The sequence below is a fragment of the Apis cerana genome, linkage group LG15 (assembly GCF_029169275.1).
Source record: "Apis cerana isolate GH-2021 linkage group LG15, AcerK_1.0, whole genome shotgun sequence".
NCBI lineage: Eukaryota > Metazoa > Arthropoda > Insecta > Hymenoptera > Apidae > Apis > Apis cerana.
The window spans coordinates 1686831-1701622 of record NC_083866.1 but is presented as its reverse complement, the minus strand read 5'-3'; the positions used below and the strand labels follow the sequence as shown (position 1 = coordinate 1701622).

General features: G+C 27.7%; 2 protein-coding genes across 7 annotated transcripts in view; both read left to right on the top strand.

Annotated features, from left to right (window-relative positions):
• LOC108000730 (hexokinase type 2) overlaps positions 1 to 5835 on the top strand; it is a 48895-nt gene extending 43060 nt beyond the window's left edge. For all 4 annotated transcript variants that reach the window (XM_017061273.2, XM_062085360.1, XM_062085359.1 and 1 more), the window contains 5 exons: positions 996 to 1351; positions 2133 to 2232; positions 3027 to 3381; positions 4012 to 4282; positions 5165 to 5835. In XM_017061273.2, the coding sequence (XP_016916762.1) occupies positions 996 to 1351; positions 2133 to 2232; positions 3027 to 3381; positions 4012 to 4282; positions 5165 to 5242 (1160 nt within the window). In that variant the 3' untranslated portion in view covers positions 5243 to 5835. The remainder of the gene's footprint in view (positions 1 to 995; positions 1352 to 2132; positions 2233 to 3026; positions 3382 to 4011; positions 4283 to 5164) is intronic.
• Positions 5836 to 7613: 1778 nt separating this feature from the next.
• LOC108000728 (FHF complex subunit HOOK interacting protein 2A) lies at positions 7614 to 14757 on the top strand. Of its 3 annotated transcripts, none has more exons than XM_017061269.3 (6): positions 7614 to 7755; positions 10974 to 12032; positions 12437 to 12887; positions 13065 to 13428; positions 13842 to 14342; positions 14414 to 14757. In XM_017061269.3, the coding sequence occupies exons 1-6, from the start codon at positions 7726 to 7728 to the stop codon at positions 14511 to 14513; spliced, it is 2505 nt and encodes an 834-aa protein (XP_016916758.2). In that variant the 5' UTR covers positions 7614 to 7725; the 3' UTR covers positions 14514 to 14757. The 3 variants fall into 3 exon arrangements, with proteins under 3 accessions (XP_016916758.2, XP_016916757.2, XP_016916756.2); XM_017061268.3 differs by lacking the exon at positions 7614 to 7755 and adding an exon at positions 9993 to 10231; XM_017061267.3 differs by lacking the exon at positions 7614 to 7755 and adding an exon at positions 10776 to 10895.
• The last annotated feature ends 35 nt before the right edge of the window (positions 14758 to 14792 follow it).

Sequence of the window (14792 nt, the reverse complement as noted above, 5' to 3'; positions counted from 1 at the left end):
CAAAATCTTGGACAACCTTAATTTTTCAAATTGATAATTATGAAGGAAAACAGTGTGCTCATTTATGACAAATCAATAAAATTCTAATGACTTCAATTTTTAATATTTTTAATCTTGAGAAATAATACTTTATAATACAATTCTATTTTTTCTTTTATTTATATTTGTATCTAAAGATCATTAAATATTAGATTTAAATATTTTATTTGAAATAATAATTAAAATTATTATTTTAAATATTTTATTATTTTTAATATTTTTAATATTTATGTTATAATAAAAAAATTATCATAAAAAATTAATTTTATGTTAATTGCATATGAATTATTTTTGAATAATTTTTTTTAGTGAATTTATTAAAAAATAAAATAATAAATAATTTGATGTAAAAGATTATTGAATCAAATGAATTATTAAATTTAAAATTCAGGAATTTTTAAAAATATTTTTACAATATTATACTTAATTACCAAAGAAAACAATTACTTTTTTAATATATTAAATTTTATTGTAATTATTATTATTGTTATTATTATAATATTGAATTTTTTTATATATAATATAAAATACATATCTTTATTTCTAACGTAGTTAAGAATATTGATATATTAAAATTAGAAACTACATATTTTAAAAATTATTTAAATAAATATCAAAAAAATAAAATAAAGAATTATCCTATTTGAAATGTAAAGTAACGAAATAATCTTAAGAAAAATCATTTATTCATTCAAATAATCCAATATATGATAATTTCAAATAACAATTAGTCAAATAATAATATATAATTATTATTTTTCAAATAATTTCTTTGGATAATACCCAATTCTTAGTTCTTAGACAAAACTATTTTAATCATTTTTAATAAAATATTAAATTTTGCAATTCGTTTTTTCATATCATCTTTTTCCATAATTTGAGCAATAATATCTTTATTATTATTTCTCTTCTTGATATAAATATTTCAAAATTGATTATTCGTTATCGATTTACAGAGAAGGGTAACTTTTTGGCTCTGGATCTTGGCGGGACGAATTTCAGAGTGCTATTGATCACTCTCGATAATCAGAGTTTCGACATGAAGAGTAAAATCTATGTCATACCGCAAAGTTTAATGGTGGGGACCGGTGCACAACTCTTCGATCACATAGCTCAATGTTTGGCCATGTTCGTCAAGGACTTGAATCTTCAGCATGAAATTCTACCTCTTGGGTTTACTTTTAGCTTCCCATTGGTACAGCATGGACTAACGCAAGGTTATTTGGTCAGGTGGACGAAAGGATTCAAATGTGATGATGTAATAGGTGAAGATGTAGTTGAGTTACTTGAACGGGCGATTAAGAAAAGAGATGTAAGTATTCCTGTACTTGATTAATCAGAAATCAGAACAATGACTTTTTAAAATTATTAAAATTAGAAATAACTCTTTTTTTATTTTTATAAACATTAACTAAATAATTTGCTGATTATTAATTGATTGACTGATTATAGATTGTTCATTGATTGACTATTAAATCATCATTAAATAAACCGACTGCTCACTAATAAATCAGCCAATGATTGACTACTGACTGACTAATAAATCACTGACTATGATCACATTAACTGATTATTGATTTGATCATTAGCAATCAAATGAATGACTGATCATAAACTGTAATTCCTTGGACTAAAAAATTTTATGATGCTTTTATGGAATTTTACTTGAATATTTGGAACATTTTTTTAGTTTTTTGATTTAAGTCATTTTGATATTTTTATTATTTTTTTTTCTTTCTTTATCCTATTTATTTTGTAGAGCTTTGAACTAATTGAAAAATTAATATTATAGTAAATTATTTTTTAAAATAAAAAAAATTGAAGAATATTATTTTCTTTATTTTATATTAAAAATCATGCAGTTTAAAAATAATGAAAATTGGAATAATTTAATGATTTCGATTAATTTTCACATCTATTAGATTAAAAAATATATTAACAAAAGAAATAACCCTAAATTACATAAGCGATAGAATCATACATTTTATTTAAAAAAAAATTAAAATATAAATATCATGAGTTTTAAATATGTTTTATATATTTACATATATATGCAGTTAATTTCAAAATATTAACTATGATTTATTTTACAGGATGTGAAAATCGAGATATGCGCCATTTTAAATGACACTACTGGCACTTTGATGTCATGCGCTTGGAAAAACAAGAATTGCCGTATTGGATTAATTGTCGGTACGTGAATAAAAAATAATTGAATTTCAATTTTTTTTCTACTATAATTATAAACATCTCTTTAAAATTTTTAGATATATTTTTGTTCTTGTATTTTTATAACATTTTTTAAATAAATTTTTTTAAAAATTTTGTTCTTCATTTTTATCTCTGCATATTTCGAATATTTAAGCGCCACAAAAAAGAAATATTATCGTTTTGATCATAAATCGAATAAATCGAATGTAAAAACGCAGAAGCAAAAATAAGGTTAATTATGATTAATCTTGATCTGATAATTCAATGTGTTCAATATGAATTTTCTAATTGGATATTTTAATGCAATTTTAATGTTTTTTCTATCTAATATGTGAAAATTCAAAAATTCTTTTTTTTTAAAAAGCTAACTTGAATTTTCTTCTCATCTTTTTTTTAAATAAAAAATCTTTTTAAAAAATAAATTAAAACGTATAATATTCATAAATTATTTATAACTAATCAATTATTTATTTTTTCTTTTTCTTAATTTTATAAAATATTTAAAATATATTATTCATTATTTCTGTTGTATTACTTTGTTAATCATTACATAAAGATTTATATAGTAATAGAATTTCTAAATTTATTATTTATTTATCTCAATATTTATTTCAGTATTTCATTAGAAATAATTAATATTAATATATTTTGATATTATTATAGCTAGTTAAGAATTAAAGGGATAAAACATGAAATTTTATTAATATGATATTAAAAAACAAATATCTAAATATCTTTCAAGATATTTCTAATACTTCTTTTTTTTTTTAAACCAGGAACTGGTACCAATGCCTGCTATGTAGAAAAGTTGGAAAACATAGAAACCGTGTATCCAGAAAACGTATTACCAGGAAAACCTAAAATGCTGATCAATATCGAATGGGGTGCCTTCGGTGAGGGTACGCTTCTTGATTTTATTGCAACAGACATTGATCGTGATGTCGACCAGAATTCGATTAATCCGGAGAAACAAGTGTTCGAGAAGATGATCTCTGGCATGTATATGGGAGAATTGGTAAGGTTGCTCATTGAGAAAGCGATAAACGCTGGACTATTGTTTATCGGAAAGCCTACAAACGAGCTGAAAAAACGTGGAAGATTCTACGCGAAATACGTTTCAGAAATTGAAAAGTGAGTATCGAGAAAGATTAAATTTTATCTAAAATTTGTCTAATAGGATGAAATAAAAAATATCAAAATTATTTGTGATAATTTTCTTCGTGAATAAATTAAAAAAACTAATTTTCCAGATTTATTATGCAAGATATTATTCTATATGCGTATATATTCTATAAAATTAATAATGCAAAAAATATATTCTATATTTTGAAATATTTGTTATTATTTATATTATAAATTTCTTTGTTGTTCGTCACGTAAAGTCATGTTCACAAAATAGGACTTCCTGCAAGATATTTTTTAATTTATTCCAAAATCTAGTTCGAATTTCTTTTTATCATTCAAAATTAATTTTAATAAGAAGCATTATTTGGGAACAAAAATTATATTATTTTAAGTTATTAATATAATTTGCAAGCAATTTTCGATACCTTGAAAAATTTGTTGATCAAATTCAGATTTAAATATTACTTCAAATGAAAGACAAATGTTAGATTTGTCACAAATAAGGAATTCTACGTTTGTTTTTTCAATGCATAAATAATTAAAAAATGAAATATATAGATAAAAATAAGAAATAAAAACAATTTAATAATTTATCATTTTATGAATTACGAATTTAATCTTTCTTTTTCGTTGCAGTGATCCTAATGGGAAATACACAAATTGTCGTGAAATATTGGCAGAATTAGGATTGCGAAATGTTACTGATCAAGACTGCGAGAACGTTAAGTACATTTGCTCTGTTGTATCAAGGAGAGCAGCTCACTTGGCTAGTGCTGGAATCGCTACATTGTTGAATAAAATGGGCGAAGATAATGTCGTCGTTGGAATTGATGGCTCGGTATATAGATATCATCCACACTTTCACGATCTTATGACCGAGAAGATAAGCCAATTACAGAATCATAAGGTAAGAAAAATAGAAACATTTTTCTCTCTTTGAGATTTTTATAATATGTTATTTCTTTATTAACATGATTGGAAACATCATTCGTTTCAATTTTTTCGAATATTTTAAATTTTCAAAGTTCTGAAGAAATAAAAAATACTAATTAAAGTTTCTGTTTCATTCTTTAATTTTTAAAGCAATTATTAAATGATTTTTTTCTTAATAATTGTTGAAATATAAATTGAGATATTTAAAAATTTAATGATTCTATAGATTAAAAAAGAAATATTTTTCTTTTATTTAAAAAAATTATTGCATATTTTTCTGTTATCATTATGCAGAATATTTATATTTTTTTATCTTTTTTTCTTTTGTTTCTTATAAAAATTTTATTTCTTATAAAAATAAAATATTTTGATTACAAAAAAATATATATCTATTTTGGTCTAGTTTATAAAATATGAGATGTATAAAAGAGATGCAAATAATCTAAATCTTATCTAGAGCAAGATCGAATAACATAGAAAAAGAAAAAAAAAATCATCAAGTTTCTTGATATCTTTTTTAAAACGATTCTGAAAAATTAACTTATTTTTCTCTTAAGTTTACTCTTCTTTCATATAAAAATGTTAATATTTCTAAATTAAAATTTTGATTTATTTACTTTCATTTAGACATATTTTGAATTTTTTTTTAAATATTCAATTTCATTTTAAGTAAATTTAAATTAACGTTTTTTTTAAAATAACAATTATATTTAAATAAATTTTTTTAAATAGGAAATTAAGACAATTTTTTGCATCATTAATTTATAATCTATATTATACTAATTTATATTTATATTTATACACATAATTAAAATAATTAATTCAAATAAACAATGATATTTTTTTTATTTTACAGTTCGAATTAATGCTCTCCGAGGATGGTAGTGGTCGTGGAGCGGCGCTGGTCGCCGCAGTGGCTGCTGGGAATCGGTGAAGACAACGGTTGTGCCACATCTCCTTAGTTTAGATTAAATTAAGTTATATGCAGTAACGATACAAATTTGACACACCATTAATATAATAACATACACAAAAAATATATAAAGTCATGCGTATGTGCCGAAGAAGAAGTCAAAGAAAACTAGCTACTATTAAACTAAAGAAAAAGATAGGCAAATAGACGAACGAGTGAAATTCTGTCTGTTAAGAAGAATGAAATGAAGAATGCATGAATGTAAGAGTGAATACAAATGAAGCAAAAGGATGTATTTGTGTGTGCGTGTGCGGGTGTGTGTACGTGTGTACACGCGAATGAGTGAGTGAGTGAGTGAATGAGATAGTAAGAGAGAGAGAGAGAGAGAGAGAGAGAGAGAGAGAGAGAGAGAGAGAGAGAGAGAGAGAGAGTGAGATAATAGCCTAAACACAAGAAGACTTGGAAGCAACAGTACTTGAAAAAATACTTACAAATTGACAAATTATATATTACCAGATAAAAGAAAAAAATAGACAAAATTCATAATTAAAAACTCTTATCTAAAAACAAACATGGTTGCACGCAAACAAACGAATAAATAAAATAAAATGTAATAAGTCTTATTATTGTAATCTGCGCAGCCAGATATGTATATACAGATGGCGCCTCTAAGCAAACACTTGAAGGAAACTCAATCGTTCTTTGAGACAAAGAGCTATTAGTGTGAGGTTGACTTATATAATATAATGTCATATATCATGAGATATTGGTACGATTGATCTTCTTTCTTAATAGAAACAGATATGCGAAAATGTGACTGGTTCTACGAGCTAATTCTCTTACGTTTTCATCATTGCTTCTTCATAGAAGAGGATAAAAAGAAACGGACGGATCTTTGGTTAATATAGAATGATTTATTACTATTTGTATGGTCATTTTATTCATAGAATAATCTTATTACAACAAAATATATGATTGATCAAATTGAGTGAACGAGGATAAGAGAGTATCAGAGTATAAATGTGCCAGAATAATTGTATAAATGAGATTATATCGAGACAAATAACGAAGAGTGCAGGTAGATATTGGAGGATGTGTGCAAACAGTTTATTAGACAGTGTAATAATGTTTTAAGGGATTAGGCGGTTTGAAATATTTTTAGATTTATAGATTTATCGAGATGTCGTGCACGTTCAACGTGTTCATGTTCTTTTATTGTTACGATGACGATGAGGCAAATATATACATTGAACGATTTTACAGCATTGTCTCGAGAATGATCCCTCGAAGACGTATACATCGATGTCGCGAATTAAATTAAAATTATGACGTGCATTCATGAAAAAGAGAAACAAAAATTTAAAAAAATAAAGTATGGAAATGAGAATATGCGTGTGTGTGCGTGTATATGAATAGACGATTAATGATAACATTAATCAATTTCAATCGTAACTCTCTGTTTCCGCCATTCTTTCGTGTGAAAAAATGAATATTTCTTTGGAGTTCAAAGATCGATGGAATAATATAAGGTGTTTCGAGAGAAAGTCATAATAAAAGTTAAAGATAATTGGATTGCTATTGCTATCTAATATTTTTTATTCAATTTATAATAATTTTCATTTTCAAAAAAAAAGTTCATTATTGACAGAATATTTATTATCAAAATCCAATTTTTCTTACAATTTTACTATAAATATAAAATCGTTCCTCTTGAAATATAAATGGAAAAAAATATTTATCATAAAAATATTTAAATTTCTGAACATTTTATGTAAAGAATATCAGCTCAAGATTAATAAGTGATCAAATTTTGATATCGCATTTTGATTTTTTTTAATGATAAGAGATTTTATAAATATATAGATCCGAAAATTCTTATTTTTAAAAAATAATTTTTAAAAATATTTGGAATTTATTAATCAACTTTGCTATTAATGCATATCTTTAAAAAAAAAAAATTATCTAAGATTTTTTTCGCCATTAGAAAAATAATAAACTGCAACAAAGTTTGATCATTTATTCCTACAACGATTTTTACAAAATTAAAATCGATTCTGATGTAAATCAAAAAAAGATTTTATCTATCTATCTAGAACTCCAAAGTTCTCTTCTTGCCCCTCTCGTACGCGACTCGAAAGCGCAATTTGAATCGTCGTCAGAGCTCGAGAGCTTCGCCTCGATTGTCATTCAGATCGCATTCTCAGATTACGAAACCGCGGTAGCGGTTAGTCAAAAGTTTGGCCAGGACGAGGAGGAACGTTATCGAGTTTGTCGACGTAATAGAGACCGTTGCATATGTACTTATTTTCATTGTCGTTGCGATAAGATTTCCTGGCGCGAGCCGATATCGATATATCGGGAAAAAAAAAAGAGAGAGAAAGAGAAAAAAAGTGAATTTCAATTATCGCTCCGTCTAACGAAGATTCTCCTTTCTCAGTTGAATTTCCTCGAATCGAGTCGAATCGAACGTTCGTTTCCGATCTCTCGCTGGTCTCTCGTTATCGATGCTGCGACGACTGTGGAGGCTGAAAGTGGTGAGTAATAGAGCCACGGTATATTTAGCACGATCACGCGGATCCACGTGAGTTTTGATTTAGACGATTGTAGTCATTTACGATATCGATACAGATATGTCGCATGTCGTCGTCACGTATTTTATTAATTGAAAAGCAATGTGAAGACTTTTATTATTAGTGTTGTTCCAGTTTTCACACCGGTGACAATGTCTGATTCGATAGGTTTATATTTTTGACTATGTGATATACGAATGAATGAAGTTTGTAGGAATAAGAGATTATTGAAATATTGTTTAAAAAGTAGTAAATATATTTAGAAAATTTATCAGGGAGGATAATAAATATCCTACGTAAAAAAAAAAAAAAAAAAAAAAAAAAAAATCAAAAATATAAAATAGAATGTTTTTCATTTTGAAAAAAAATTGTGCAATAATAATATTACATAAGAACTTATAGAAAATATATAATAAAATTTATTCGATCTTGCAATCACTTTAAAAGGAAAAGTTAATTAAAAATAAATAAATAATTCGAAAAAGTGAAATGAAGAACTGTTTGAATGCGTATACTTAATTTTCAAATATTTTCGAAAACGAAGCCATAAATAAAAAATACTCTAGTCTTCTTCATTTACTTATTTTTTATCGTATCAATATCAAAATAGCCAATGTAAATGTGTCGAATCACTAATTACCGGTGCAAAATGATCGAATTAGTGTCTATTAATATAATTAATATAATTTAAAAAAAAAAAAAAAAAAAAAAAAGACGATAATCGTACAATCATAAACAGATTCATACAGATTTTCTTCAAGCATCGAATTAATATATTGATTAAGAAAAATTAACAATTCCGAGAAATGCGATCTGATAAAGCATAACTAATCAAGATCGAATCAAACAACATGTTTCTAAAATATTTGATGAATTGTTTGAATAGTGAGATGATTAGAAAAAAATTTGATGTAAAACACGATCGATTATTGATTGATCATAATAATGAATAGAAAAATTGATTGATTAATTTCTGAGCCTGAACCGCTTTCGAAATGTCGCAATTTTTTTTTACATTCACGAACTGTTTAATATTGTTGAGATGTGTACACGTTAAAAAGGTGCAAAATAAAATTCATCATAAATTCCGTTTTCCACAATCGATGTGCCATTGCCACATAATGTTTGGATATTGAGAACATTTTGAAAGATTTTAGAAATATTTCTGTAATATATATTAATATATATTTCAAATATATTAATATTATATATATTTAATAAATATATAATTTAAATATTTAATACGATTTATATTTATGTTATATTCTTTTGACGAAATTTTAGATTAAATTATTCAAAAACAACAGGTAATGGTTAGAATAGGAAATTTCATTTAACGGGAAGGTACAATAAAGATAAGATAATTATTAATAGAATATTTACATTGATAAAAAAAAATTCGAGGCCAAAGATGTAGACGAATTAGTAAAGTTGTAAATAAATTTTGTTTGTGTTATGTTAAAATAATTTTAAAAATTTTTTCATTTATCAAATTTTGTTATTAATTGAAATAATTTCTAATTTGTATTAATCGAATAATTGAATATCTAAAATAAAAAAAAATAAATGTTCTCAATAATTCAATAATTTATTATATTTAGACAAGTATCTATCAATCTTATCGATCATCATATCGATCAATTTTGATTAGACAAAAATAAGTAATATGAAGGAAAAATACTAAAGATAATGTCATAATTTATTTGAAGTTAATTATTTGCAATTTTAATATAAATTCATATAAATAATTTATATTATAAAGCAGAGATAATAAAATTTTTTATATAACTCTGCATATTCTATTATTATTATATATAATTAGAAAAAAATAATATTCATAATAAAATCGAAAACAATACATGTTATTCAATTTAAATTTATAAGTTCAATATATATTTAATTTTTTAACCTTGAACATATCTAATCGAAATATACTGCATTGAAACTTTCTAGATATTCCGATAGAGGGCTACGAATAATATTCATTTTCAGATATTCTTTATTTTTTTTATTCTAAATTTCTACAACAAAGAATTCGACTTTAATTTATATAAAATCTTTATTAAAATATAAATTTATTAACTTAAGAGCAATAATAAACAGAATTATACACAATGAATTTTATATTTTCTATTTCCATTTCTTTTACCTCTCTCTCAATTATCGTATTTAACGTCATAACATACGTTTGAGACACCTAGTGGCCGGCAATCGGAAACAAAACACATCAAAGCCGCAAAATTCGCTATCGCAGCGACAGTGAGAGAGAAATACGGTGATACGAAGCGAACAATGCGAAATTATGCAGAAGAGGGCGAGGATCATGCAAGAAACGGCCGCGAGGCGCGTGCATAGCGAGAAATAATCGTGAACAAGGATCGGACGTTACGTTAAAATGATTAGTGGCATTCAAATCGCGCTAAAGAATGCCATTGATGTGGTGAGTGATAACCCTGATAAGTTTCGTTGTTTATTGTAGATTTTATTCTCGCTTATGCGACTGCGTGTTATGTTCTTCATTTATTCGATCAAAAAACATGTACGTTTTCGTTTCTTTTTTTTTTTTTTTTTCCTTACAGAATATAGTAAATAACTCGAAAATATTTAAAGCACTATTCATTGATCGTGCTCGTATATATTTTTTACGCATCATTTATGACGATTTTTCTTCGTTCAAATGTCACATACTATCACACGTGCCATTGTATTTATTTACGTTCTACCTATATCGATCCGTATGCCGTACGTTTGGCCATCGTGGTCAATATGACACTGTCCGCTGTTGCGAATTTTTTCTTCTCATCTCGCGTGTGCGCACGGTCGATTTAAATGGCGCTCGTTTGGCGCCGACAAAAAATACAAACAAACAGGGACGTAGCGGTTTTCGGCTGACCAACAGTAGCACGCGAAACTTATTCTTTTCGATTGGAGCGTGTATCGACATTGTCTAATGATTCTAACATGTGCGTTATATTTAGCATCTTATATAATTATTTCAAGTTACACTTGCGAACAGTCGATCGTATCTCATTAATATGTGCACATTTAATAATCTACCGTGTTTTGCGCATTATTTATTTTTCTTCAAAGATGATTCGGATGACGTAATACGATGTCGTTTCGATTATCATCTGCATTCTTTCTCCTATATCACGATATTTATAGATTTTTGTTATTCACAGATAGCACCGCCTGCCACGCCGCTGCAAGACTTCACCTATCACTGGAAACAGCTTATGAATTTTTATGTGAACCACTTGACGGATTGCAAGGTACCCATACAAACCACAGGCATACCGCGACATTTGGATAGATTATTGGAGATTCTACTTGAGGAAGAAAAAAATGAAAATGAACCAGGACCATGTCTCGAATACCTATTGCAGCACAAATTACTCGATTTGCTGGCTACATTGGCCAGTGCGGAAACTCCACCAGGGATGAGGACAGTTTGCCTGTCCTTCTTAAGAAAACTATTAGGAAGATCTAAATATCCTTTGTTGCACCATACGTCTATTTATGGACCGGTGCAACGGTTGATCGCTCTTTGCAATGGAAACCCACCTTCGCCTATTGAAGTTGAAGAAGTTCAGTTCCTTCTCACGCTTTGCTTTTTAGTTTGCAAGTATCCTCACGTGACAAATATTATAAACGATGCTCCGAATGTTCAGAGGCAAAACACCACCGCGAAGAAGAATATTGAAAGGATTGAAGTGGAGAAGGTTACTTATATACCAGCCAGAAGAAGAAATAATAACTTTAATCCACTATTCGAACCGTTAGACACTCAGGCGGTTACACTGATAAATCCTAATTTGTTTAACCCGGAAAATGATAAGAGACGGTCTATTGAGTTTAATAGATCACATAGTAAGGCTGGCACGACAAGGGGATCATCTAGTCAATCGAACGGATCGATATCTTCTAGAGAAACAGAGAATGCTTCGCAATCTTCGAGCCCGGTAATTCAGAAAGAGATTTGTGGTGAAAATTCGAGTGTTATACATTCTTCTGAATCTCAAGATTACGATGTCTCACAAAAAAACGAAGATGTAGCTTTAATAAACGAGATAGACACGCATTTACAGAATCTTCAAGATTTGCGATTAGATGGTGAATATGGGAATGTTTATGATGAGTCTCATTGCTTAGAAGGAGATCAGAGTTTGCTCAGATCCAAAACACCAGAGAAATCAAAATGCCTTCTATTAGATGCCTTGTTGAGTTATATAAATACCGCAGTAAGTAATAAATTATCATATTTTAATATTAATTTAGATTAAGTTTATTTAAAATTTGATAAATATTTAATATATAAAGAAAAATCATATACAAAAAATATTTCAATTTAAAATTCTTCAAAATTTTTATATTTTCTACAAAGAATTTCAAATATTTGATTTTATAAATGATTATATGGTTCAATAGAAATATAATTTGTCTACTAGATTAAAAATAAAAAGATTTCTCTATTAAATTATATTAGTTTCTTATATTATATAATTCTAAATATATCTATATATCCTATTATCATCAAATTATTATTAGAAAATAAATTTATCATTTAAATATCCCTACTTTTAATTATGCAGTTTCAAACTAAACAAACTACAAAGTTTTCAAACATAAACGATTCACTCATCAGGACAATACAGTGAGGATAAGAGCCTGCGAGGGAATAATGGTTCTTTCATCCCTGGAGGATATATCGTTCGCTCAAATGGTAGCAAACAGCCATTTAACAACCTTGATACCAAGTAGATTAGAGAACCTGTTCAACGCCATTCCAGCGCACGTTGACCCAACAGAAATCGATGGCGTGGACGTCACTTGGGGTTTAGACTCGCCGGCATGGACGAAGGAGAAAAAATTTTCTGGTTGCAGGCAGGTTGCTGCATTTTTCATGTGGTTTGATTATTGTAATCAATTGATAAGGGAAGCACATCCGGATGTAGCTGACGCATTGGCGAAGAGCATTAGAGTAAATTTCTTAGAAAAAATCGTGACACCATCTTTGGCTGAGCATCATGTCGTTCTTATTACTGCATTGGTTACTAAGTGTTTGAAGGAGTTAACATCCACCGTCTTATGTACAGGTTTATACAACAATTTTATTCAATTTTATTTAAAATTTTTGGAAAAAGAAAAAAGAATAAATAAAATGAAAAAATAATGGAATTATTTCATTTTTTCTTTTGCAATTATTTGAAATATATCAATTATATTGGAAAATATTAATGTCAAATATAATATCAATATTTCTTTTTCTTTAGAAATAAGTTACTGGCTTATTGGTCAAGATAGAGGTCCAGAGATACCAAATGTATGGACATCACCTGTGCTACATAGGCTAATAGATAATTGTTTCACGGACAGCGACGATTTAACATTGGAAACATTGAAGCTGTTCGAGGAAATGATAGAGAAACGAAACGAGCATATATTGCACTGTCTCGTATTAGTATATTTATCTACGCGTGGTTACTATGACAATACCGCAGCGGACAGTGCAATTGCTTCATGGAGCGACGAGGAAGATGAAAGAGAGAGAGAGAAGAAGGGATCGCTGGATCTTTCATATGAACAAAGTCATAGTCGAACATTAGCACCTAGTAATATTCACAGAATTGTAAATTGGTAAGCAGTTAATAAAAAATCTTATAATCATAGAAACGAATGAACAATTTCTACAAAAAAAAAAAAAAAAAATAAGAAAGAATATTTTTATTACTCAAAAATATAGAAAAAAAAAATGATTCAATTAAAAAATATTCACAATAAAAATGACTCTTGTAAAATTATAAATTTCACGATTAAAATTCAACAATAGTCATATTTCTTATAAGATTCTCATTTTATATATTTTTAATACCTGAAAAATAATGTATGACTTAATCAGAAATTATCGATAGATCATTTCAATAAATCATTGAACGTGATTATGATGGCAAAAATTTTTTTTCATTCAATTCATTGAATATAATAATATGTACGCAAATGTATGATTGTAAACGCGCAATTTTCAATTCAATTTTGTTCTCTATTTCCAGTTTTCTGTCCTTGATTCCTCGTTATCTACAAACAGACACGGACGTAAATAATTATGAGCGATACATGGCTGATTTGGAAAGGCAGTATTCTACTGTGTTGACGGATTGCTCGTTAATGGCCTGGCCCCTGGAAGCAATAACTGTGGACGATTCCGCGAGTTCTGATTCTAGACCGGAAGCGGATCATTGTTCCGTGAGATTCTACATGGGCCCGTTCATGACGATGTTATTCGAAAAAGTAACGAATATTCCAAAGCAAAAGTATGAGGTCAATTTGCAGTTGACTGTAGTGATCTCAAGACTGGCGCTTTTACCTCATCCGTACCTGCATGAATTTTTATTAAATCCATTACTACCGCTGGCACCCGGCACAAAGAACTTGTTCACTTGTTTGCAAAAAGTCGTCAAACAGCTGGTGAACGAGGTACCAAAGACACCAGATCACAAACAAATGCTTAAAGAAACACGAGAGCGATTGCTGGAAGATTGTTCTCACGAAGGGTAGGTGCCGGAAAAAAATGAATTATTATTATTGTTTGACATATTAAATATTTTGTAATTTTTAATTTTAGGGAAAAAGAAAATATCCTGTTTGAAAGTGTGATCGTAACAGAAGAATTTTGCAAGGAACTGGCTGCGATAGCATATGTGAAATATCACCATTCTATGTGATAAATGATATCAAAAAGAATGATGTAAATTATAGAATTTAATTATAGTATTATGGCCGAGTAAATTTACTTAATGATCGATCGTCAGTCTAGATACGCTTAAATAGAAAATTGTTTTTTGTGATGATTTTGTAAGATATATACGTATACCTTAAGGATAGCGAATATTATAATAATGTTAATATTTACATATTCACTTATTTGCACAATTCGACTTGTGACTCTAATAAAGAAATTATTGAAAACTGGTATTTTAATTATCTTGCTTGCATATTTTAAT

Coding starts and splice junctions, on each gene's coding strand:
- LOC108000728 (XM_017061267.3), top strand. CDS start 10,827: ATGTGCACATTTAATAATCTACCGTGTTTTGCGCATTATTTATTTTTC. Junction 10,896..10,973: donor TCAAAGATGATTCGGATGAC/GTAATACGATGT, acceptor TGTTATTCACAG/ATAGCACCGCCTGCCACGCC. Junction 14,343..14,413: donor GAAGATTGTTCTCACGAAGG/GTAGGTGCCGGA, acceptor TTTTAATTTTAG/GGAAAAAGAAAATATCCTGT.